The sequence below is a fragment of the Punica granatum genome, chromosome 1 (assembly GCF_007655135.1).
Source record: "Punica granatum isolate Tunisia-2019 chromosome 1, ASM765513v2, whole genome shotgun sequence".
Taxonomy (NCBI): domain Eukaryota; kingdom Viridiplantae; phylum Streptophyta; class Magnoliopsida; order Myrtales; family Lythraceae; genus Punica; species Punica granatum.
The window spans coordinates 44,741,601-44,766,957 of NC_045127.1; the positions used below are offsets into that span (position 1 = coordinate 44,741,601).

Genomic DNA, 25,357 nt, shown 5'->3' on the forward strand with positions numbered 1-25,357 from the left:
ACGTTGTCGCTTCAATTTCAAAATTTCAGCTCTTCATGGCCCGACCATTCACATACCCTATGACATTAATTAAACATTTGCAATTATTATATGATTTACATTTATTAATCCACCATATTAATTAAACGAGGACATTAATTATAAACCATGAAAATTCCAAAAATAAGTAATATTAATTATTCAATGCACAATATAATAAAATTATTATCTAATAATGTATATATGAAATAATATAAAATATATAGTTAAACAATAATCCCACGCAATGCAGGGGTAAAATGGCTTGTTACAATATATAAGTCAAGGCGCAAGATGTGATCGCACCATATAAGATTGATCATAAAACCCGCAGCTCCATATTAGTAGATTTTTCATTTTCAGTTCAACGAATTTTTAGTATATTCAGTTGTGGAAGATGTCGAATTCGAGGAATTTAGATCGAAAAAAGAGAAGAAATAACACCGGGATATACGTGGTAAAATCCCCAAAGCGAGAGAAATATCCACGGACAAAACAAGGAGATTTCACTAGATCAATAAACCGGAGATTACAAGCTCGAGATCACACTCGTGTTTCCCTACCCCCGTTATAAGATCCAACCTAGAATAGTCTCACAATCTTCTCAATTCCCACCACTCTTTCACTCTATGAGCCCTAGAGACTCCATGAGAATAAACATGAGAATTCCCAAGAAGATCACCTGTGATTCCCACACAATGTGTTGTCTTGATTATGGTTTTCAGAATCATGATTCGAATCGTAAAATCGTACGATTCTACGATTCAAGGGGAGTCATCCGATTCCGATTCGGGTAGGTGAGTCGGAAAATGCATAATCGGAACTGAATCGGGCTTTGAATCGCGGAATCGCGGAATCGGGCCGATTCGGCGATTCCGGATCCAGCCCAGACACGGGCAAAGCCCAGGCCTCATTCGGGCCGTCGGTGGGAGTCGGGCCGAAGCCCAACCCATTTGCCCTGAGCCCAGCAGTTTCTTCCCCCAACCCCCCCTCTTTTCCCCATTCTTCTCTGGATCCCCTTTATCCCCGAGTCGCGAAATTGAGTGCCTTAACCCTAACACATCTCCGGTTCCAAGTTTCTCTCCGGCGGTCCTCTGTGACGATTCAGCCCAAGCTTACATCTCCGGTTTCGAGTTTCTCTCCGACTTCCGAGCCATCTCCGGTTCCAAGTTTCAGTCCGACTTTCGCTTCCGAAGTTTCGACTTCCGACTTCCGAGTTTCAGTCCGAGCTTCACCGCATCGGTTTTCTGCAACATCGCCGTCGAAATCCTAATTCTGCTGTTTCGCCTGATTTGGAATTGGATCTTCCCATAACCGTCTTCCCTCTCGTCTTCTGCTCTGCTGTCTGTCCTCTTCGATTTTGCATTCGGTTAGTTTTCTCTGCTTAAGCTTCGCTTCCTGCGGAAGGATGCATACGCTACTCCGTTTTCGTTTTTTCTGGGACAAGTCGGTCCTCTGTTTTCCAGTTTTGGAATACCGGGTGTGTATGCAGATTCGGCATATAATTATCTGTATTTATGTGTATGTGTGGCTTTGCTTGCCGAAACGAGTTGGTGGATTGTTTGTCTATGCATTCTCGAATTTGAACTTAATTCATGGTTGAAGCTTTAATCAATTCGTGAATCGATAAAATTGAAATTACTGAAATTGAAATTGAATCTGTGAGTTACTGAGGGTTGAATTTGTGAATTATTGCCCAGCGTTCAGCATTTTTTACGCAAAAAGTATTGAACAAGGATTGATTTTTTTTTTACGCAGAAAGTATGCTACATATATATATGCTATTTTTTTTTAATTTTTTTTAATTACAGGTAGAATCTTACGATTCACGATTCGAATCGCGATTCACGATTCTACCACCCTCGACCGATTCTACCTAGAATCGCGATTCTGAAAACCTTGGTCTTGATATAAGACACTCTCTCCTTTAAATAGATACGATACTTTCCCAATATCTCAAAGATATCCTAATATAATTATAGGATATTTCCCCTTTGAAATATTCAAAAGATATTCTAGAATTATCTCTAATATTTCGTAATTTCCCCATTTAAAGATCTAAGACATATAACGAAATCCCTAGAAAATAGGATATATAATCTCAGGAGAATCTGAGATTTCGCCCATTCCTTTTCCATTCGATCTCGTTATCGCTTTCGATCTTCGAATAGGAGACATACTCAACATATTCAACCAATTATATATATTTGTGAATATTATTTGTATATAATTAAGAGTTTCTTGAAAAAATAAAAGTGCTTCCAATAATTTGCATAGACTCATCAAAATAAGATATATTTTTTCAAGTTTAATACACTAAATATCCTATAAATAGATGACATAATTCATTTTGTGCATAATCTTCCTCTTCATTTTAATTTCCGTACTCTTAAATCATAGACAATTTCTCTCAATACATATTATAAGTTCAATTTCTATCTCTCGAGATATATATGTGTGTATTTGTTAGTTTCATTTTTATAAGAATATAGTAAGTATTTGTTTGTTGCGAACATAATTCACTTTTTTTTTATTTATCTTGCTCACAATTGATATTAATATATCTACTCCATACATACATTTTTTTGGGGTTTTTTCCCAAAATGGTCAATGGTTTACGCGTTTTGTCAAATTTATCATATGTTTTTTTTGTTAGATATATCCCATGGTTTACATTTTTGCTTGAACTCTATCCCGCCGTTTTTGTTGTCCGTCAATGAAACGTTAGTAGGCTTCAAAGCTATCATATGGTTTCAATTTTGTTCCAAATCTATCATATGATTTTAATTATTTCTTCAAAACTATCCTATAATTTTAATTTTTTCTCAAATCTATTCTGGATAAAAAAGGTTATTGTAGCAAAACCGTTAGACGTTGACGGAGATATAATGGCGAGATAGATTTGAAGCAAAATGTAAACCATGGGATGTAGTTGATAAAAAAAAAGCATTTGATAGATTTGACAAAACGCGTAAACCATGGGCCATTTGGGGTAAAAACCCTTATTTTTTTTCTATTTATATTTATTATTGACACATGCATTTGTTATTTACATTCGATTACATAAATGTTGATAAAAATATCACCGCATAAGACGTGTGTATCAACTAGTATATTATTATGTTGAATATATGGCTGAAATGCAACAAACAAGGAACTACATGTATTGGTTCATACGGTATGATACTTGTTTTCTATAAGAAAGGTTCCCTATTCAAATTTTGTGAATGGAAAATTTTCATGTTGGGAGAGTTTTATTATTTAGTGACAATTAGAACTGGATTGGTCGGGTCTATTACACTTGCTGATACTAAGGTGCACAGCCACAAAAGAACCCAGTCTTCAAGAAAACTCCTTCCCATTACAAACAAGAATAAGAAAACGGCAACCTCGTTACCTGTCTTTCCACAACGGCGATTAAATCATTCTCTGTATTTTACTTTATTTTATGTTATTTTACTATCCCCCATTAAAAAAGAAACCCTCGTATTTTACCTTATCCCACTTCCTTTTCTTAATTTAATGAGGTTTCATTTAGTGGACGGTCAACATTATTGCTGAGAATACTCTTATAAATTTCTTTTAGGACTCATACAAAGGCGCTAGGGATCGATTGACATGAGCCTATTTACATAAATCCCTCCAAGTCGAGCATATCATATCCCTCCATCCACTCCCCCGTGCACGGAATTTCGTTTTATGCCCGCAAGTTTGACCTTCAATTTATTCTGGTCCCCAGTCAAAACTGTTGTTTGTTAATAGCTTGTTTGGTTTGTAAATATAAATTTAAAATCACAACTTTAACCTAATTATATCCACAACAAAACAAAATAACTCATACAATGTCAAATGGTGAGTTCCATTTATACCACTCTTTTTTAAAATCAAAATCTGATTTTAAAAGCCTACTTTGAAACCAAACGTAGCATAAGTCTTTCATTTATTTATTTAAGGTTATGGTGTAAACTGAGACGAAATCACAAACTTCAGACTTCATTATTGGATAATTGAAAATTGGGGGTGCTCAATAACTTAAAGATCAAATTGAGGGGTGCAAAATTGAAATTTTGCCCTTTTTGCTTTTTTCCTTCCCTAATGAAATATTTTTTTCGATTATTTGAGAGGTTCGTTAGCCTAATACAATAAAAGTAATATCTTAAACAACTAATAAAGGTAGACGAGTAATTTCATTAAATATCGAATTAGAGACCTTTTGATTATCAGGTGGTGCCGCACGTCATGCACTGCAATCTCTTTTTAATTGGAATATTTTATGTTACGACAGAAAAATTCTAACAACCGGTCAGCCACGAAAGTTCTGAATATTTTTTTTTTTGTGTCAAAGGTATCTGTCTGTCGCTCTGCTCTGATAATAAAAATCCAACCTAAGATATATCTGTCATCTTCCTCCATTAGATTCCGTTTTAATATCTAATTAAATAAAAGGGAAAGCTTTTCCTTCTCCTTCCTCCATCTCCATCATCATCTCATCACCGTCTCCGAGTCAGAGTTCACATCTCCCTTGGATTCAGAGCCGAGATCGGAAAAGGAATGGATCCTTCCGGCTCTGAAATTCAGGTGTCCCTCTCCCTGAAAATCCACACCTTCAGGTTCAAGTTCAGGTCCTGAAGCTCTCTCAAACCTCTCTGGGTGTTTCCCCTCCGATTCTTGCATAGGTCTTCGCTTTTCTTCGATTGCTCCCAAGAGCCCGCGATTTGTTCTGTTCCATTTTCAAGATTGGGGGTTCTGTTAGGGTTCTTCGTTTTATGGGTGCTAGTCTCTCTGGGCCAGCGTCGGATTTTAATGGGGACAGCTCCCTGGCGAAGCCTCGGCTCGGGGACATACCGGAGAGCTGCGTGGCATTAGTCTTGGTCTACTTGGATCCGCCCGAAATCTGCAACTTGGCCCGATTGAACCGGGCTTTCCACGGGGCTTCCTCCGCCGATTTCATCTGGGAATCGAAGCTGCCCCCCAACTATCGGGCTATTATCGAGCAAGTGTTGGATGAGCCGAAGCTGTTGAATTTGGGGAAGAAGGATATCTACGCACGGCTTTGCCGCCCTAATCCCTTCGATGGCGGCACTAAGGTACGGTTCTCGCTTACTCGGCGTCTGTTCCTGCTGTATCATGCTTGTATGATGGTTTGTGAGTGGAAAGAAAGTCGATGATTAATTGAGAATTGTGCTGATGATATTGGAAACTCTGGTTTTCACAGGAGATCTGTCTGGACAAGAAGACAGGTGGGGTCTGTTTGTCGATTTCTTCTAAGGGTTTGACAATTACCGGGATCGATGATCGCAGATACTGGAAATATATCTCGACTGAGGAATCGAGGTAAGCGATTTAGCTTCGTGTGGAAAAACATCCATTAAGCAGGGTAGTAATAACTGTAACAGCTCGTGCTGTTCGGAACTTCATCTACTTTTGAAGTACAGTTAGCCTAAGTAACTGCTGGAACGTTCACAAATTAAATATTCTGTGCACCATTAGAGAAGTTAATCTTTTGGACATTGCCTGAAGATCAGATCAATTTGTCAATCCTCTCATCTCTAGTTCGGTTCTCAACTCTTGTTCAGGCCAAGTAGGCTGTCTTGGTCATTGTCGAACTTCAAAATCATCTTTCTCTTTGAAGTAAAGATCGAAAACTTCCCTGCTTGAAAGAATTGAGCAAATCCTGTGCTTTGGATTTCATTTGGTTTTGGTTCTTTGTACCATCCGCAAATTGGTTTTGATCAGAATTTACACTATGTCCGTCTTCATGCAGATTCCACACGGTTGCGTACCTCCAACAGATCTGGTGGTTCGAAGTGGATGGAGAGTTTGAGTTCCCATTTCCTTCAGGGACCTATAGCCTATTCTTCAGGGTACAGCTTGGCCGGCCCACAAGGAGGCTGGGCCGTCGGGTCTGCAATTTGGAGCACGTTCATGGCTGGGACATTAAGCCGGTTCGGTTCCAGCTGACAACGTCAGATGGCCAGCATTCTGTCTCTCAGTGCCACCTGAAGAATAACACCAGGACCTGGGCTAACTACCACGCAGGGGATTTTGTCGTCGAGGGTCGTCATGAATCATCCACGAAGATCAAGTTCTCGATGACCCAGATTGACTGTACGCACACCAAAGGTGGGCTCTGCTTAGATTCGGTTCTTGTGTGCCCCACTAGCATAGGAAAATGCATTAATTGATTCATCGGCTTAGAGATGTACTATTCTAGTTCTGTGAGAGATGTAGAAAGTCTGAAAAGAAGATTAGGAGTATAATATACAGGACAGTAGGATTGTGGTGGCTCTGTGTCACAGTTTTTCTTCCGGGGCTATGCCGCTTACCGCGTCTGTTATATAAGTTAAGATCACGTGTAAATACATATATATTTTCTCGTTTTGGTTCGATCTGTTCTGTTGTTATGGTTCTAAAACTATCTCCCCCCCTTTGATCAATGGTATAGAATCCAAGGAATTCGAGTACGAGTAGTTAATGTTGATATGCTCGATAGACTGTACCTTAAATTATGCTACAACTCTCATGTACATTTGCCAATTTATGTGAATTAAAAGCTGCTGTCTGAGGTTTTGTTTCCACACTACTCATTCTTGCCTTTGCAAAAAGGGACGTTCCTGGGTTTTCGTAAATGGGTCTTGACACTTTTCAGATCCTAATGGGTCAAGATAGGTGTTTAGGAATTTCTTGTCAGAGTTTTGTAGGGTTTGGTATTTTACTCTAAAACTCATCCCAAACCCTTTATGGCATAAATTACTGAAATATGCCCAATCATTTGTTAATTTTTCAAATCAACTTTCAATTAGGAGGTAAGTTATGAACTTTATCAAAATATAAAATTTGTGAGTTTACCAATTTATTGTTTTATTAGTTCATTCTTTGAAATGTCTTTATCTCCAGTAGCATGGTGCTGATTGTCGTCGAATGTATGGTGTCTTCGATGCGCCGGAAGAAGATGACGATGAAAATGTAGAGCTTGTGGAGGAGGATAAGGAGTTTTGTGTGTTTGATTAAGTGAACTGTTTTAAATGAGTTGTGTCGGAGAATTTCGATGAAATGAAACTCTTTCCAGATATATTAATTTAATTGATGTTTTAATTTATGAAATTAGTGTGGTTATTCATTTTGTGGTCGTTGTTGTCCAAGTTTTTTATAATGGCGGCGGGTAAAAGACAAGTTCCCAGTGCGAACTGGTTAAATTAGTGGGAAGGTTTGAAATTTTTATTTATTTATTTATTCCTTGTCGGGATGGGAAGGGTTTGAAATCGATCCTTTCTAGAAGGTTTAGGTTGCATTTGGTTTCATAGTAGGATTTTAAAATTAGATTTTGATTTTGAAAAAGAGTGGTATAAATGGGGTCCACCCTTTGACTTTGCATGAGTTATGTTGTTTTATTATGAAAAAAAGTAATATAAATGGGACCCACTCTTTGACTTTGTATGAATTATTTTGTTTTGTAGCGGGTAGAGTTAAATTAGAATTATGATTCTAAAATTACATCCTAAAACCAAAGAGGGTTTGGGAAGAATTCAATCGTCCCGCAAGTTTCACTGTATAGAACAATTGAGGAAGGGTGAAGAGAATAATCACTTTTCTGCTCATAAATAAAATGCTAAAAAATGCGCTCATTGAGATCAGATCACATGTACAATCCAAGGAGGCATATATGATTATAAAAGTTTGGCTAAGACGGTGAAAGAAGTTTCTTTTTTTGAGATTTCGACCTTGAATCGTGCTAGAAGGCAAGGGAGGTCATAAATACTTTCAAGCCGACCATAAATGGTCCGTTTGGATTGTTCCAATGGAAAGTGTGTTTGGTTTTAAAATTAAGTAGAATTGAGTTTTAATTTTAATTGAATTGTAATGATTGTGTTGTTAAATTATGAGAAAAAGTGTGAAAAAAGTAATGAATAGTTGAGAGAATTTAGTATTAAAAATTAAATTGAATGGTTAAAAAAATTGAAGAAAAATAAAAAAATAATAATTGTGTTGTTGATTTTTGTTATGTAGCGAGTAAAGTTAAAGTTAGAGACCCTAAAACTAAACGGGTAATTAGATTCTGATTTAATCTCGAGAAATCCTCACTCGCAACTATAATATAACATAAAAAGAACTAAGAATTCACAAAGGTACAATTCAAAGGGAAAAACTCCAAATACAAAAATAACGATAAGAAAAATATGTCCATATTATCTTAACTGTTAGGATGTTTTTCTTTTAACTTATCCAAGCATATGGTTAAAAGTTAGTCGCATGTTAGTTATATAAGAAAATAACGGTAAGAAAGAGGGAAAGATAATAGATAATGGTTGTCGGGTGCGCACAATGGTCTAAACTACTTAATTATTAAATTAAAAAATCACTTAACGAATAAGTAAAAAATTCTAACATGAAATAAGTCATTTTTCATTTATTAGTGTCCTTAATCCATCACAAAATATATTCTCATCCTTGTCATTCCTCCCCTCTTCTCATAGATTCTTTTAATCTTTTCTTAACTGATTACTTAATTTATCAAATGTCACCTTAGTTTTAGCCAACATGTGCTCGAATGGCACTGCTACAAAGAAATTTATAGATGGAATGTCTATGAATTTAGGTCGATGTAATCATTGGAGATTACAGGGAATCTACCAAGATTATCAAGAATTTTGATATGTTTGGTTACAATGCAAATGATGGGAATTTGGTTAAATGGGTCTCCCATTGTAAAGAATCTCATGCTAAGAAAAGATTTTCCATTTGTTACACATGGAATTCTAAGAATAAACCCACCGGACCCATGTTTGCAATCTCCAAATTTTCTCACAAGTGTGAAAAACCTTAACTCTCCAAGCGTTCACAATAACATCTCCTCTCTTCCTCGTCAACTCCACCTCTTCCTTCTTCATCAACTAAGCTTCTCCATCATCCCTCTCCATCTTTCTCATAGTTTTCTTCATTGTTACGATTAAATTAATTGAATTAAGCAAGTTCACGTATCGAACAAGTAATATAGAATGAGTATGAGTATCGTTTTCTCGCAAGGACTAATCTAGACTATCATTAAGTACTGGGATTAAGATAGTCAACTCCTACTTAGATGGTCGATTTTGGATTATTCAACTAAAAAAAAATCTAAAACTGAAAATAACCAAAATGATAAATCAATGAGAATGAGATACCTAGGACATACAACTTCTCTTAGGGTTAATCCTAATTTGATCCGTCTCTTCACTTTCTATCAAATGACTCACCTATTGCTAACCTAAGGTTGATATTTTCTTGCACGTCTTCCGGTAGTTACATAAACATTTTCCTATGTATCGCATCGATTACACTATTTCTAGGCAAATGACTAGTAAGAGCCCATTAAGATCAAACATTAAACGGCCACCTAGGTGATTAGATTATTCATAATATTATCACTGTCAGCACCCAATTTTGGTCCACCGGTTTCAGAGGGGCAGAATCGTCGTTTTTTTGCCGCCCGTGAGGAAAGTATTTCCGATTAATTGCCCGAGTATTCACGACTTTTCGGATATAGCATATTTTCCTAATCTAGCACCAATTTTATGATTTTTCAAAAATAATACTATTTTGGGACGTTTTCAAATTTCGCGTGCATCGACGTCAATTTTTAAAATTCGGGACAAAATTCGAGATTGAAAATAATTTTATCGCGTAATATCGATCATCAAATTTTTCGAAGCGTGATGGCGGTCTCGAATTATTTTTCCGACGTCCGATCAAGAAGACGAGATTTTTAAATTTATACGCACGTCGATTTTGAAATTCAAAAAAAAAAAAAAAAAAGTCAGCAACGGTCAGAAGTCACTGACTTCTGACCGCTGCTCCTCTTTCATCATTTATTTTCCTGTTCTTCTTCTTCCTCTTTTCTTCTTTTCTTTCTCTTTTCTTTCCTTCTTCTTCTCCCTCCTGGCAGGGACGGACCCGAGCCTCCCGCGCCGCTGCACCCGAGCCTGCCACACGCCAACTCCTCTGCACACGCCAACGTCTTCCTCTTCACACGCGAATGGATTTCGTGCACGCGATTTCTCCCTCTCTCTCTCTCCTCTCTCTCTCGATTTCGGAACAAAACCGGAAGCTCACACGAAAATGGGGGGGGGGGGGAACAGATGAAAAAAATTTCCGGGCGCTCATCGATTCTCCCGGAAAAATTCCCACAGCCCACAGCTCGATCGATTTTCATTTTCCTTCAGCTCGCCCGAAACTCCCTCAGCTCCGGCTCTCTCTTCCTCCTCTCAGCTCACGAATTCCCTCAAAAAAATTCGGAGCTCGTACCTCGCGGCGGCCGAAATCCCACAGCTCGTCCACAGACACACACGGCCGCAGATTCTCGGCGCCCCCGAGCCATTTACCGTCGTGTCTAGGAACCTTCGGAGGGCTCGAGCCTCCCTAGCCAACGTGGAGAAGCGGCTCGAGCCGCTCGGACCGGCCTTCCTGCCGACCAGGTGTTCTTCCTCCAATCGGGTCTGCCAAACCCAGCCGGGTACCCGAATCAGCTCAGTCCACCAGCAACTCTCGGCCCGTTCCAGGCCAGCACAGGTCCAGCAACTCTCGGCCCATTCCGGCCGAGCACTGGTCCAACAGCATCTCGGCCCATTCCAGCCCAGCTCGGCCCAGTCTGGCCCAGCAGCCTAGCGCAGCCCAGTCCAAATCCCAGCAGGCTCACTCGGCCCAATCCAGTTCAGACCGGCCCAGCCCAACTCGCCCGCCAGTTTTATTTTTTTATTTTTTTATTTACAGAATCATCCCTCAACTTCCCGAACTAGGTAAATCCTCTACTTAGTGGCATGTTTAGGGCTCATTTGCCAAATATCTACGTTTGCTTGGATGAATATGATGTGAAATGAGTGTTATTGGATCATGTGGGTGATCGGATTCGTCGCGAACTCGATTTTACGAACTTTTCATTTAGTCTCATTTCAGTCCAGAGGACGCATTTTTATTTTTTCAGATCTGCCCCGAATTTTAAAATTGTTTCCAGTCAAGTCCCGGTCATTCTAATATCTCCATATCAGTCCTGAACTTTTCGTAATTTTTAAACCAGTCCCTGAACTTTTCGAAATCTCCAGATCAGTCCTGAACTTTTCGGAATTTTTAGATCAGTCCCTAAACTTTTTGCAATTCAAATTAGTCCCTGAATTGTTCGGAATTTTCACATTAGTCCCTGAACCTTTCGAATTTTCACATCAGTCCCTGAGCTTTTCGGAATTTGCAAATCAGTCCCTTAACTTTTCGGAATTTTCAAATCAGTCTTGAACATTTTCCAAAGACATCCGGCCCTTTCCTACTTGGATCACCGACCAACAGCGCGTGTGCCATGTTTAAATATTTTATTATTGTAATTATATGTATACGGCATGACAACGTGTGTGCTTTGCATGATTTTCCGCTTTCCATGAATCGGTGCCGTTTTATCGATTTCGTTGATATCGTGTTTGCGTGTATGTTTGTATGTGTTTATCATGATCATGGCGGCACCGGTTATGTAAATTTGTATGTTCGCCGTGCTTGATGTGGTGATATGCTCTTGATCTGTGCTTAAAATGCTTTATCGTTTAAATCGAAACCTCTCATGAATCGGGTTAATCATGCAAACTCGACTTAAAATTAATTTTTAAATCCTAAGGCGATCGGGAATTAGGATTCGCATCGGACGGTCCATCAATGATCGGCTCGACGGTCCGAAACCCGAATATTTAGAGCATTTGGCAAAACATTAATTAATTTAATCAATAATTTCACTAACGGGGTAATTGGACGTTCACACGATTAATTAATTCACTTGGCCCTAATAATTTTGTACGAATTGGTAATAAACCGGTAACACGCGTCGATAAGTTGCAAACATGCGTTGGTGCCCTTCTCAAAACTTGCAAATTTTATAAAACTCGAGACGCGTAGTTCGATGTGACATGGATGTCTAGGAAGGACTTGCGCGTCTTGACTCGAGGCCTCACCTGATTTCAGGAAACTCAGGTCTGGACGTGGAAGTTATTCTTAGATCACTTCCGGATAGATTAACCGATCTTTTGGCTCTTTTAGGGTTCTTGACAACCCTGGAAGGTCCAGGGGATCGGTTAGCGCCGGTCACAGGCCGAGGTGGCCCGCACCGCGTAATCTCTCTTTCCCGAAAACAATTTTTATCTCAAGGGCAAAATCGTCTTTTGCAACCTAGCGACACCCCCCTAGGGTTAGAATAAGAGAAACATGCGGTATCAGGGTAGGGATGGGCTACCTATCTAGGCGCAGGTTCATCTGCATAGCCCGCCCTATCCGACCGATGAGTTTTTGTTATTCTAGCATAGTCTCGGGTAGTTAGTTCGGGTGGATTAGCTCAAAATACAAATACCGAATTAATTGTATACTCGGCTAAGACAAAATGGGCAATAGTGGGATAGGCACTAGGTTTTAGGATGTACAGGCGGAATCAATGTTTGGTAATAACCTGTAACAACCGTAGTGTCACAACATAGAACAACCCTAAAAATAACCCACAAACACAAGGCTTGACAACAGACGTCACGTACGTCAGGTCCTCATAAAATAATGCCAAATGCGAAATACCTTCCCGAGGCGATCCTTGATCGATTCACACCTTGTACCTACTTTGTTTGTTTTAGGGTAGGATTTGTATGCCAAGATACCCCGGTTAATAATCGGTTAATTCACGTAAATTCGGCAATAACAAAATCCCGTTGTTTGCTTATTTATGCCCGTTTTGTTACATTCTTGCACTTGTTTTGTTATGCGGATCGAGCTCGATCCCTTAGGATGCGACCCATAGGGGATCCAACGCCCCACCGTAGATCACGGGGTCTACCCCCCCTAACACTGAGCGCATCTTAATTTCAATTCCGGTCTTTTCAAACCACACGGTGAGCACGAGTGGAATAATAACCGAACGCGATTCGACCGGGATTCAGTTGCTGTAATTTGTATTTTATTTATTTGAGAGGACAATGTAAGGATTTATGTTGTACATTTATTCATGTAAGAATCCCGGTCGGAGAGTGGACGGTCGGAGTGTTCCTTCGAATTTACGGTGTCAAAACGCGTAAGATGAGCGGAACCTAATTAAGCGGTAATTAAATTAAAATGGCAAGCCTAGACAAGCTAGAGTACCGATAGGGCATGCGAGATATAGGCTCGCATGTAACAGAACCCCCGAATTCGGAACTTCGGGTTTCGCAGACCATATGCCTTAGCAATTAGGTGTACCCCGTACCCCTAGACCCGGGTAACTTGCCGGCCCTCGACCTTCGGGTCGTAAAATGGCAAGTGGCGACTCCTTCTCACGTGCGTCCGTCGCGCGTCCCCGGGAAGGTGGACACTCCCAAGCCGCGTTGCATAGGCGCGCGCACGCGTGCCCCGACGAGATGAAATTCGGGTGCGCACAGCTTGGCGACTCCACTGGGGACACTTAGAGGGTTCGGGCTCGTTCCCGCTTGCTTTGTTTGCTTGTTTATTTACCGCTTTCCGCATTTCCCGCTTATCTACTTAACGCACTTTTATTTCCCGCACATGCATTGCATATCATACTAGCTTCTAGGTACCTATGGGTCGCGTCCCACGACCGGTAATAGGAGCATAGGTTAGATAGGGGTTCGAAGTAGGGGTACGGCGCGCAGTTCGACTGCCGTTTAGGCCTTGAAAAGAATCCCGCTCGGTTTCAAGGAATTAACACCCTTGAGTCGAGAGCCCCCATCCTTACGTAGCACGGTCCCTGTAGCACTAAAACCATGCATTCTGCAGGAGCTTCATGCCATCCTCCAACTCGGCTTCAACGACAGTCCATTGAGTCGGCCTGCGCGCCATTTGAGTCTTTTCCAATTTCGAGAGACATGTACATACACCTTGTAATTCAATTAAGCCGTGGGCATTTACATTTCCGCATGCATACATCATATAATTTTCAAAATTAGGGTGTCACTCGCATTGATGAGTCCTAAGTCGATTTTCCTTTCATCTTGGTAAGGGATGTCGCGCCCGGCCTCCTTTCCGCGCCTCGACAGGATCACACCACCACTGGACGAAATCAACCGCATATGGATAAGCCTGCGCCGAATTGATCAGGACTACATCACCACCTTCGTCGGAGATGTACCTCTGTTGTCCGCTCGTCGGGTAGACTGGAATTTTCTCGGAGCTGCTGTAACGTTTTGGGATCCAGCACACGCCGTCTTCAACATCCAGGGCACCGAGCTCGCGCCTACTATTGAGGAGTATAGGACCCTCATCGGCCGGACCACAGTCACTCACGGAATTATGGAGCCTAATTTCCAGACTACTCGACCAGTTCTAGTTTCGCGCCTACTCGGGGTGCAAAGGTCTTCGCTGCAGGCCGAACTCGCATATTCCGGCGGTACAGAGATAATAACTGCGAAACTACTCCGTTTTATCGATTCACAATCACGCGTGGTCCGAGGGGATCTTTTCCAAAAGAATTTGTGTCATGCAGTTTTACTTTTGATTTTTGGGACTCTTTTATTCCCTCGCGCAGCTGATCGTATAGACGCAACTTTAGCTAGCGTCGTCCTCCAAGTGGTCGGAGGCCGCGAGTATGAGGTAGGCCTAGTGGCCGAGACTATCCGGTCCCTCGACCGCATCACACGAACAGCTGATCGTAGGTTGAGAGGGTCCCCAATCCTCTTACAAATGTGGCTTCAAAGTCATGCAAACCCCTTCGGTCTCGTGAGGCCAGTCCTGTTTTTCAGTCGCTCGGGGTCGATCATTTCGCAGTTATTATCTCTGATACGTGTGGAAGAACGCAAGGTTTCCGAGTGGATCAAGATTTTTCGCGAAATACCACCTAGGGGCTTTAAGTGGCGAGCCGCGTGGATGCCACCCGGACCCGCAGCCCTTAGGTGCCCTGATTTTAACGGAGTACCACTCGTGAGTCATGCGGGGTCCACCACATATTTTCCGGCACGAGTGATGAGGCAGTTTGGCAGCCTGCAGACAGTCCCCGAGGACACGGCACGGGCTAAATTCGAACACACTTGGCGGGAGGATCAGACATCCGTGGATCGCCAAAGAGACATCGAACGGGTTTTGGACGCGTGGCGAACCGTGGTCATCGAGCGTCCGTATTTCCCCGAGCATCCAACCCTTGAAGAACAGGATTTCCAGGCTACCGAGGAATATGTCCTCCGTTTCTATCGGTGGGGTCCTACAGCACACGAGGATCTCGCCGACTCTCCACGAGCTGAAGATAACGGACCAACGGGAGCGTCTTTCACCCCGAACGTGGCCATTCAAGCAGAGCTTGCTAACCTCAGGGCCGAGAGAGATCACCTTCGTCGGGAAGTCGCAGAGAAAGACGAGCAGCTTGTGGATCAACGACAATTACAGAGAGAGCTCGCCCAGGCCCGCGCCGAGCTGCAGAGGCGCGAACAGGAGCTGGCACGAGCGAATGTCGCCTTGGAGAGGTTCAGGAAGAGAGCCCGTGGAGGTCCACGCACCCCTTAGGATAGACGCCTCCACCAGGCCCTCACCTGAATCGGTGCTCTCCACGGCAACAGTCACTCGCACCCTGAGCGCGGTGGAAGAACGATTTAGGGCTTGTTTTTAATTGCATTGTATCTTAGAAACCTTTTGAATCAATGCGAGTGACAACATTAGTTTTCAAATCCATGCATCTCATGCACGTCATCCCCTTATTTATTATGTCACACGTTTTTATTTTTAGAACGTAACTCGTTTGCGTAGATATTTACACACTTGTTAATACAGGTAACCATAACTGGCGCCACACCGTTATCTCACTCGTCTGCAATCGAAGATGGCACAGAACAATCAGCTTGCTAGCTCCGAGGAGAACACTCCACCGACGCCGGTTTATTATCAACCGTCCATGACTCAAGCACTGCCACCACTAACTCCTGCAGGCGCACCCCCGGTACACTCGGGAGAAATCCCGCCACCAGTCCCAACATCGGAAGCCCAAGCACCGTCCACCTCTACAGAGGGTGCGGCCCGCATCGTCGCACTGCGGCCCGCATCGTCGCACTGGAAGGCGATATCTCCACATTAAGGGGCACGGTCAATCAGATGGCTGCCGACATGGCCGAGCTCATGGCCCTACTCAGAGCTCCAAACCGCACCTCCTCGAACTCTACTCCGCCTCCGGGGTACGGGCCAACAGTTGACCCAAACCCTTGGGTCCCGCCGACCCATGCTTCGGAAGGTATTGAAGCGCCTGCGATACACGCACCGGCGAGCCTCCCAGCTAACGTCCCTCCGCCATCGGTGACTCTCCCGGCAGCCATTCCTCTTCCACCGTCGAACCCGACTACTCTAGTACCGCCGCCGATGTCCATACCGGTTCCGGCACCGGTTTACGCGGCTCCTCCGCCGATGGTCTTCCAGGCACAGAGCCCCCACGCTCCTGCTCACACAGCCGAGCCTGTCCCCTTCCAAGCTCCACAACCCCACATCAGCTTTTCTTACCCAACTCTACCTCCCCTAAACATTCCCATCCCTGAACCGGGCACGCCAACCCAGGCTGTCCCCATAGCTCCACCGACAAACTTTCTCCCGGAAATGGGGACTGAGCAGGAGCAGAGATTGAAGAAGATGGAAGAGAACATCAAAGCCTTACAATCAGGTGGTCCTCGCCTCGATGCCGGCGATTGCGATTGGAGTCTTTTTCCGGGTATGCGGCTACCCCCGAAGATTAAGGTGCCTGAATTCCAAAGGTACCATGGCACTACCGACCCCCGTCACCATCTCCGTCACTACAGGGGAAAGATGCTGCAGTACTGGGACTACGAAGAGTTCGTCATCCACACGTTCCAGGACAGTTTGGCGGGAGCGGCTCTTGATTGGTACATGTCACTGAAAGCCGCGGATATCCCTACATGGACGGACCTTTCGGGCAAATTCATCGACCAGTACAAGTACTGTGCAGAAACGCCCCCGACCCTGTTGGAGCTCAGTACAATGGAGATGGCCGAGGATCAGGGCTTCGAGGCCTACGCAGTAAAGTGGAGGGCTAGAGCGGCGAAACATGTCCCCCCGATCAGTGAGGCGCAGCAGATCCAATTATTCCACTCTACCCTCAAAGGGGCCTACTACTTGCACCTGTTGGCTCACACGTCTTCGTTCTCCAACCTTATCGACGCCGGGAAGAAGCTTGATATCGGCGTTAAGCTCGGCAAGATAGAAGGACCGGCCGAGAAGAAAGAGGGAGAGTCCTCGAAGAAGGTTGCTACTGGGACACCCTCCGCGGGAAACAGGAGAGGAAAAGACGCGTCCGTCAATGCTGTTAACTCAGGGCGCCAAGCCCCCCAACAGTATTCCATCAATTACACGCCCGCACCACCGACCACTCAGGCGTATGCCCCACCTCCGGTGCATTATCAGCAGCAACTCCCAGCGCAACAAGTATATTATTCCGCCCCGCCGGCCTCCTTTCCGTTGCCGGCCCCGCACAATTACGTCCCTATTCCCCCTCCGATCCAACAAAGCAGGCCTCCGGCTTCGAGAACTCCTCAGCCGGTGCAACGGGCTCCGGCCCCGCAGGACCAACAAAGCACTGCGCCGCGGCGCAGACAATTCACACCCCTTCCGGCCCCGCTCTCCCACATATACCGGCAACTCCTCGCAGGCAATAGGATTAAATCAGTAGCGCCTAACCCCGATTTCGACCCCACCATTCAGGATCAGAGTCGGCACTGCGAGTACCATCAGGGCGCACCCGGTCACACCACCGACGATTGTTGGAAGCTGCGGGAGAAGATCCAAGCTATGATTGATGGCAAACAACTCACGTTCAACGCCGTCAAACTCCGAACGTGCAAGTTAATCCTCTTCCCGATCACGGGTCAAGCTCGGGACCCAGCATTAACATGATCAGTGTTTGCGCCATAGGGGAGTACGAGACCGGGCAGGAGCCATCCGCCCCGTTCGTAATCGAATATGTGCCTGCGGAAACCGGTATAGGGTACGCGGGGTTTGATGCCACGCCCGCCCCATTCGTGATAGATGTCCCCGCACGAGAGCCATATCAAGATAGCAAGGTTCCGTGGACCTACGAAGGGAGTGTCGGGAACCTCGAGCGTCAATTCAGCGTCATGGGCGTGACGCGCTCGGGACGAGTGTATGAAAACCCGGAGGTCGCGAACAAAGGAAAGGCGCCTGCTGCGACATTAGGAATCGCCCCGGAAGCTACGCCGATCCCACAAAAGAAGGTGACCGAAGAGGAAGCCGAGGCTTTTATGAAGATCATCAAGGCAAGCGAGTATAAGGTTGTTGAACAAATGGGCAAGTCTCCGGCCCACATTTCACTACTCGCCCTTCTCTTAAGTTCGGAGCCACATCGTGAAGCGCTCCTGAAGGTCCTGACGGCGGCACAGGTCCCCAAGGAGACGGCTCCAGATCTCATTGAAGAAACCGTTGGTTCGATATTCTCCAACAATATTTCATTCTCGGATGACGAGCTTCCCTCCGAAGGGTACGCACACTCGCGGGCGTTGCACATCGTCTGTAAGTGCAATAACTTCGTGGTAGGCCGGGTCATGATCGACAATGGTTCGGCTCTCAATGTATGCCCTTTTTCCACCCTGAAGCAGATGAATGTGGATCTGAATCGTATTCGTCCAAGCAAGACAGCGGTTCGAGCCTTCGATGGCTCGCGGAGAGAGGTGAACGGAGAGATCGACCTTCTGATCGAGGTAGGTCCATGTTCATTCAATGTCACTTTTCAGGTGCTCGACATCCCCAATGCCTTCAGCTTGCTGCTCGGGAGGCCATGGATCCATTTTGCGGGCGCAGTCCCCTCCACCTTGCACCAAAAGCTTAAGTTCATCGTGGAAGAGCGACTCATCACGGTCAAAGGTGAGGAGGACTATGCGATTTATAAGGAGACGGCTGTCCCCTATATCAGTATTGGGGACGATCAGAACCTCCCCTTCCATTCGTTCGACACCATCTCCGTCATCCGAGACTACGGAAAGGCCGGTCCGTCCCGCGCCGACCGCATGGTGGGGAAGATCTTGCTGCGCCATAATTACATTCCGGGTTCCGGACTCGGAGCACGTGGGCAAGGGATCAACCGCCCAATCGAGATCGAAGAGTACAAGAACAGGAGGGGACTCGGTTTTCGCCCTTCCTGCCACGAGATTATTGAAGCCCGTAGAGGCAAGCGCCTCCACCGTCTCGCAGCGTACTACGGGAAGATCAACAGGGGCACCCCAGTTCCGCCACTCTCCCACTTCTTTTCAGGATCACAGCACATCGTCGGAGGTACTCTTGACGGCCCCTCCTCGGATTTAGACGACGCGCTTGTCGATCTGCCAGGCATATACGCCGTCACCGAGGAGACTCCTTCAGGGGTCTACATCCGCCTCGCGCAGGAGAATGAGGAGCTCAACAACTGGACCTCAGTCCCGCGCTACTCGGCTGTAATCGCCGATGTGTAAGGCTATCTTTGTAGACGATGTTTCCCGCGTGTCGGCAAAGTCATAAGCCACACGACGGAAGAGGGGTTTTTGTTATGGCATCAATGTTCCCACCTTCAATGAAATCCCTACATGCATTTTTGAATTCTCGTGTCTCCTTCGTTTCCTTCTCTCTTACTCATTCGCAGCACTTTAAATATTTCTAAGACGACTCGTTTAAATTTCCAGGCTCCACTCGAATCCAAATCTTCGACGCGTCGATTCGAACCCATCCGAAGAACTCCTCGAAGAGCCCCAACCCATATACTTCGGGGAAGGGCTCGACGAGGACGGTCGAGTGCCTGAGATAGAGGAGAGTTTGCACCGCCTCGAGAACCGTCAACTCACCTCAGTTGAGCCAACAGAAGAAATCAACATAGGCACTGAAGAGGAACCTCGCACGCTAAAGATCGGGACGGGCCTCGATCCAACACAACGAGCTCGGATGATCGATTTCTTGAAGGAGTACCAAGAGGTCTTTGCCTGGTCCTACGCCGACATGCCGGGCTTAGATCCGTCGATAGTCAAGCACTCTCTCCCACTCGATACAGAGAACTTCCCGCCCAAACGGCAACACCTACGGCGGCAGCGAGCCGGCCTTCTCCTCCGCATCAAGGAGGAGGTCGTCAAGCAGATAAATGCGGGATTCCTAGAAGTCTGCAATTACTCTGAATGGGTGGCAAACATCGTGCCCGTGGAGAAAAAGGACGGAAGGGTCAGGGTTTGCGTCGACTATCGGGACCTCAACAAGGCTAGTCCTAAAGACAACTTCCCTCTGCCTCACATCGACGTCTTGGTCGACAACACCGCGCGCCACAATCAGTTCTCCTTCATGGATGGCTTTTCGGGGTATAACCAAATCCGGATGGCTGAAGACGACAAGATCAAAACGACTTTCATCACGATGTGGGGCACGTTTTGCTACAAGGTCATGCCCTTCGGGCTCAAAAATGCCGGGGCAACCTACCAACGGGCAATGGTTACGCTCTTCCACGACATGATGCATAAGGAGATCGAGGTCTACGTCGACGACATGATCGCAAAGTCCAAGGAGGGAGAGGATCACCTCGTCAATCTGAGGCGTCTCTTCGAACGTCTCAAGAAGTACAAGCTTAGGCTCAACCCGGCCAAGTGCACATTCGGCGCGAAATCCGGAAAACTGCTAGGATTTGTGGTCAGCGAACGAGGCATCGAGGTCGATCCTGACAAGGTGAAAGCGATTAGGGAGTTACCTCCGCCATCAACAGTGCGCGAGGTACGGAGCTTCTTAGGACGACTGAACTACATCGCGCGTTTCATCGCGAACTTATCAGATAAGTGTCAACCCCTCTTCCGGCTGCTTCGTAAAAATGCAGCAATTGAATGGGACGACGATTGTCAGAAGGCCTTTGACGATATTAAGACATACTTAGTTCAGTCGCCGGTGTTGGTCCCGCCCACGCCAGGTCGACCTCTCATTCTTTACCTGACGGTGCGCCGGCAATCATTGGGGTGCATGCTGGGACAAGAAGATGAGTCCACACGCGCAGAACATGCCATCTACTATCTGAGCAAGAAGTTTACTGAAGGGGAATCCAATTACCCGGAGATTGAGAAGATGTGCTGCGCACTGGTGTGGGTCATGCAGAGACTTCGACAGTACACCCTCTATCACACTATCCGCTTGCTGTCGAAAGCGGATCCCCTGAAATATCTACTTGGTAGCCCATCCTCCATGAGGAACATTGCAAAGTGGCGCTGTCAACTGACGGAGTACGACATCGAGTATGTGCCCCGCACATCAGTCAAGGGGCAAGCAATTGCAGACCATTTGGCGGAATTTCCCATCGAGGATGACACGCCGATCAACTCCGACTTTCCAGACGAAGGGATCCTCCGAGTAGATGAGGAGGAGGATGGGACCGCGTGGAAGATGTATTTCGACGGCGCGGTGAATTCCACCGGTTCTGGTATCGGCGCAGTGCTGATATCCCCGGACGGACGTTATTACCCGATTGCAGCAAAAGTTAATTTTCTCTGCACCAATAATGTGGCCGAATACGAGGCATGCATCCTTGGCTTGCAAGCAGCGATTGATTTCAAGGTGAAGGAGCTAGAAGTGTTCGGAGATTCAATGCTCACAATCTTCCAAACGTTAGGGCAATGGAAGACGAAAGACGCAAAGTTAGTACCATACCACGAGTATCTCGAGGAGTTAGCGGAGAACTTCGAGAAAATCTCGTTCACCTACACGCCACGTATCAAGAATCAGTTTGCAGATGCACTTGCGACACTGGCATCAATGGTGAGCATCACAAAAGAAAACCTCATCGAGCCACTTGAGATCGAGATTGCCAAAGGCCCGGCTTACTGCGACACAATCGAGGCGACCGATGAACAGCCATGGTACGAAGACATCAAACATTTTCTGCAAACTGGCCAATACCCGACATTTGCCAACCGTCGGGACCGGAAAACACTTAGGCGACTCACAGCGCATTACTTCCTGAGCGGAGAGACTCTCTACCGCCGTTCCTTCGACGCCACGCTACTCCGGTGTGTTGACGAAAACGAGGCACAACGCCTCATGGGAGAGATACATGAAGGGAGTTGTGGACCCCATATGAGCGGTCTCATGCTCACCAAGAAACTCATGCGCCTAGGTTACTTTTGGTCCACCATGGAGGCCGACTGCGCCAAACACGTCAGACACTGCCACTTGTGCCAGGTCTATGCCGATCAGATCAAAGCACCCCCCAATGAGCTACGCCCGATGGCGGCCCCGTGGCCCTTTTCAATGTGGGGCATTGACGTGATCGGCCCTATCAATCCCAAAGCATCCAATGGACACATGTTCATTTTGGTGGCAATTGACTACTTCACCAAGTGGATCGAGGCCATAACGCTCGCTTCGGTCACCGCAAATGCCGTGGCACGTTTCCTTAAGCGCGACATCATCGCCCGATATGGAGTCCCCGAAACAATCATCACCGACAATGCTAAGAACCTGAACAACAGGATCATCGATGAGCTTTGTGAGCGATTCAAAATACACCACCGCAATTCCACACCATACCGTCCCCAAATGAACGGTGCGGTGGAGGCTGCGAACAAAAACATCAAGAGGATCATCGAGAAAATGACGGTGACCTATAAGGATTGGCACGAGATGCTCCCTTTTGCGCTCTTGGCATATCGAACGTCCATCCGCACTTCAACCGGGGCAACTCCGTACTCCCTAGTCTACGGCATGGAAGCAATCCTCCCAATCGAAGTGGAGATTCCCTCCATGAGGGTCCTCGCCGAGTCCAAGCTCGAAGAAGCAGAATGGGCGAAGCAGCGCTACGAACAGCTCAATCTCATTGACGAGAAACGGCTAACAGCGCTCTGCCACGGTCAATGCTACCAACAAAGAATGGCTCGAGCGTTCAATGCAAGGGTTCGCCACCGCGAATTCCGCCCCGGTGATCTCGTCCTACGAAAGGTCTTGCACATCACACCTGACTCTCGGGGCAAGTTTGCATACAAGTATGATGGACCTTTCGTCGTCAGGGAAGTCTTCTCCGGAGGGGCAATTATCCTAAGCGATATGGACGGGACCGAAAACGCACTCCCGGTCAATGCCGATGCCCTTAAGAAGTACTACCCTTAATGGCCTCTTTGTCATCCGGCGGTTTCTTTGTGTTCTCGGAGGTTTCAGGCTACCGTCCAGGCCCTTATCTTCCTCTGTCTTCCTTTGGGCTCTGTGCCATTTCACCTCACCACATTTTCTATTTATCACGCACGTGTCCTGTCCATTCAATTCTTCTCATCTAAGGATACTTCAGAGAGAAAAATAATAATTTTCCCGCTAGGTCGAAAACCTCCTTGAGGCGGCCTAGGCAAAAGTTAGGGAACGAGGGGCACGACTTAAAATCCCGCAAAGGGGAGTCGTGGCAAAAGGAGAGCGCAAATCAATTTCTCGCTAGGCCGAAAACCCGCAAAGGGCGGTCTAGGCAAAAGTTAGAGGAACCGAGAGGTGCGATCAGACCCGGACAGGGGCGATCGTAGCAAAAGGTGAGCACTCATGTGAGAAAAGTCAAATAAAATACCCCGCTAGGTCGTTACTCATCCTACGGCCTAGGCAAAAATTAGGGGCAATTGTCGGCTTGACCACGAAAGAACAGCGGCACTTCGCGTGAAGCTACAGCTAGTAGTGGTTCGGCAGTCCTCGACGCAAGCAAACTCTCTTCGACTCTCCAGGCTCGAGACATGCCTCGAAATGGGGTCGAATCGTCGTATCCTTAATTTGGAGGATCCTAAAGATCCCTCCCTTTACCTTTACTCAAAACTCTGCGGGCCATGCCCCTCCTTGTAAAAAAGCCTTTCTTTTAGTCAAGTACATGTCACATTCGGGGACACGGCCGCCCCTCAAATGGCCACTGTGTCCAAATCCCCGAAGCATCGCTACATAGATTTCCTTTGCACATCGTAATTCCAGCGGTATTGCGTGACTGACAACGACCGTTAGCCGCTATTCCTTGTGTGCAGGTGTGAGCATTCGGATCCTGAAAGGTGTCTCTTCCTGACGGACTCATGTCTGCCTTATGCGACAAGACGAAATCCCAATCCGAGCGGATGACCCTCAAGGAGACACACAACGCCCAATCCTGCGACAAGCGACGAACAACGCTTGCCACGGCACCGTCATAAGCACAATATGAGCTCGAATCCAACGGATCATGGCCTTCGCCCTCCGGCGCCCTGCGTCGTCCCCCAACATTAGTCATTGCTTCTACATTCCATCTTTACCGCTTTTCGGACTCCGCGTCCAGGACTCCGTGTCCATCTTTACTGCTTTTCGGACTCCGCGTCCAGGACTCCGTGTCCATCTTTATTGCCTTCCGGACTCCGCGTCCAGGACTCCGTGTCCATCTTTATTGCTTTTCGGACTCCGCGTCCAGGACTCCGTGTCCATCTTTACTGCTTTTTCGGACTCCGCGTCCAGCACTCCGTGTCCATTTTTACTGCTTTTCGGACTCCGTGTCCATCTTTACTGCTTTTCGGACTCCGTGTCCAGGACTCCGTGTCCATCTTTACTGCTTTTCGGACTCCGCGTCCAGGACTCCGTGTCCATTTTTACTGCTTTTCGGACTCCGCGTCCATCTTTACTGCTTTTCGGACTCCGCGTCCAGGATTCCGTGTCCATCTTTACTGCTTTTCGGACTCCGCGTCCAGGACTCCGTGTCCATCTTTACTGCTTTTCGGACTCCGCGTCCATCTTTACTGCTTTTCGGACTCCGCGTCCAGGACTCCGTGTCCATCTTTACTGCTTTTCGGACTCCGCGTCCAGGACTCCGTGTCCATCTTTACTGCTTTTCGGACTCCGCGTCCATCTTTACTGCTTTTCGGACTCCGCGTCCATCTTTACTGCTTTTCGGACTCCGCGTCCAGGACTCCGTGTCCATCTTTACTGCTTTCGGACTCCGCGTCCAGGACTCCGTGTCCATCTTTATTGCTTTTCGGACTCCGTGTCCATCTTTACTGCTTTTCGGACTCCGCGTCCAGGACTCCGTGTCCATCTTTACTGTTTTTCGGACTCCGTGTCCAGGACTCCGTGTCCATCTTTACTGCTTTTCGGACTCCGCGTCCAGGACTCCGTGTCCATTTTTACTGCTTTTCGGACTCCGCGTCCATCTTTACTGCTTTTCGGACTCCGCGTCCAGGACTCCGTGTCCATCTTTACTACTTTTCGGACTCCGCGTCCAGGACTCCGTGTCCATCTTTACTGCTTTTCGGACTCCGCGTCCATCTTTACTGCTTTTCGGACTCCGCGTCCAGGACTCCGTGTCCATCTTTACTGCTTTTCGGACTCCGCGTCCAGGACTCCGTGTCCATCTTTACTGCTTTTCGGACTCCGCGTCCATCTTTACTGC

General features: G+C 46.2%; 3 protein-coding genes across 3 annotated transcripts; all 3 read left to right on the top strand.

Annotated features, from left to right (window-relative positions):
• Nucleotides 1–4,426: 4,426 nt before the first annotated feature.
• Nucleotides 4,427–6,482, top strand: LOC116192555 (F-box protein PP2-A13). Its single transcript, XM_031521129.1, has 3 exons — nucleotides 4,427–5,105; nucleotides 5,234–5,352; nucleotides 5,783–6,482. The coding sequence occupies exons 1-3, from the start codon at nucleotides 4,785–4,787 to the stop codon at nucleotides 6,201–6,203; spliced, it is 861 nt and encodes a 286-aa protein (XP_031376989.1). The 5' UTR covers nucleotides 4,427–4,784; the 3' UTR covers nucleotides 6,204–6,482.
• Nucleotides 6,483–16,074: 9,592 nt separating this feature from the next.
• LOC116206604 lies at nucleotides 16,075–17,877 on the top strand. The gene has a single exon (XM_031539379.1). The coding sequence runs from the start codon at nucleotides 16,075–16,077 to the stop codon at nucleotides 17,875–17,877; it is 1,803 nt and encodes a 600-aa protein (XP_031395239.1).
• A 1,127-nt stretch (nucleotides 17,878–19,004) lies between these two features.
• Nucleotides 19,005–23,163, top strand: LOC116206612. The gene is made up of 2 exons (XM_031539391.1): nucleotides 19,005–19,409; nucleotides 19,771–23,163. Exons 1-2 carry the CDS (start codon nucleotides 19,005–19,007, stop codon nucleotides 23,092–23,094), a joined length of 3,729 nt encoding a protein of 1,242 aa, XP_031395251.1. The 3' UTR covers nucleotides 23,095–23,163.
• The last annotated feature ends 2,194 nt before the right edge of the window (nucleotides 23,164–25,357 follow it).

Coding starts and splice junctions, on each gene's coding strand:
- LOC116206604 (XM_031539379.1), top strand. CDS start 16,075: ATGGCTGCCGACATGGCCGAGCTCATGGCCCTACTCAGAGCTCCAAAC.
- LOC116206612 (XM_031539391.1), top strand. CDS start 19,005: ATGGTGGGGAAGATCTTGCTGCGCCATAATTACATTCCGGGTTCCGGA. Junction 19,410..19,770: donor AGCTCAACAACTGGACCTCA/GTCCCGCGCTAC, acceptor CGAGTGCCTGAG/ATAGAGGAGAGTTTGCACCG.
- LOC116192555 (XM_031521129.1), top strand. CDS start 4,785: ATGGGTGCTAGTCTCTCTGGGCCAGCGTCGGATTTTAATGGGGACAGC. Junction 5,106..5,233: donor CCTTCGATGGCGGCACTAAG/GTACGGTTCTCG, acceptor TGGTTTTCACAG/GAGATCTGTCTGGACAAGAA. Junction 5,353..5,782: donor ATCTCGACTGAGGAATCGAG/GTAAGCGATTTA, acceptor GTCTTCATGCAG/ATTCCACACGGTTGCGTACC.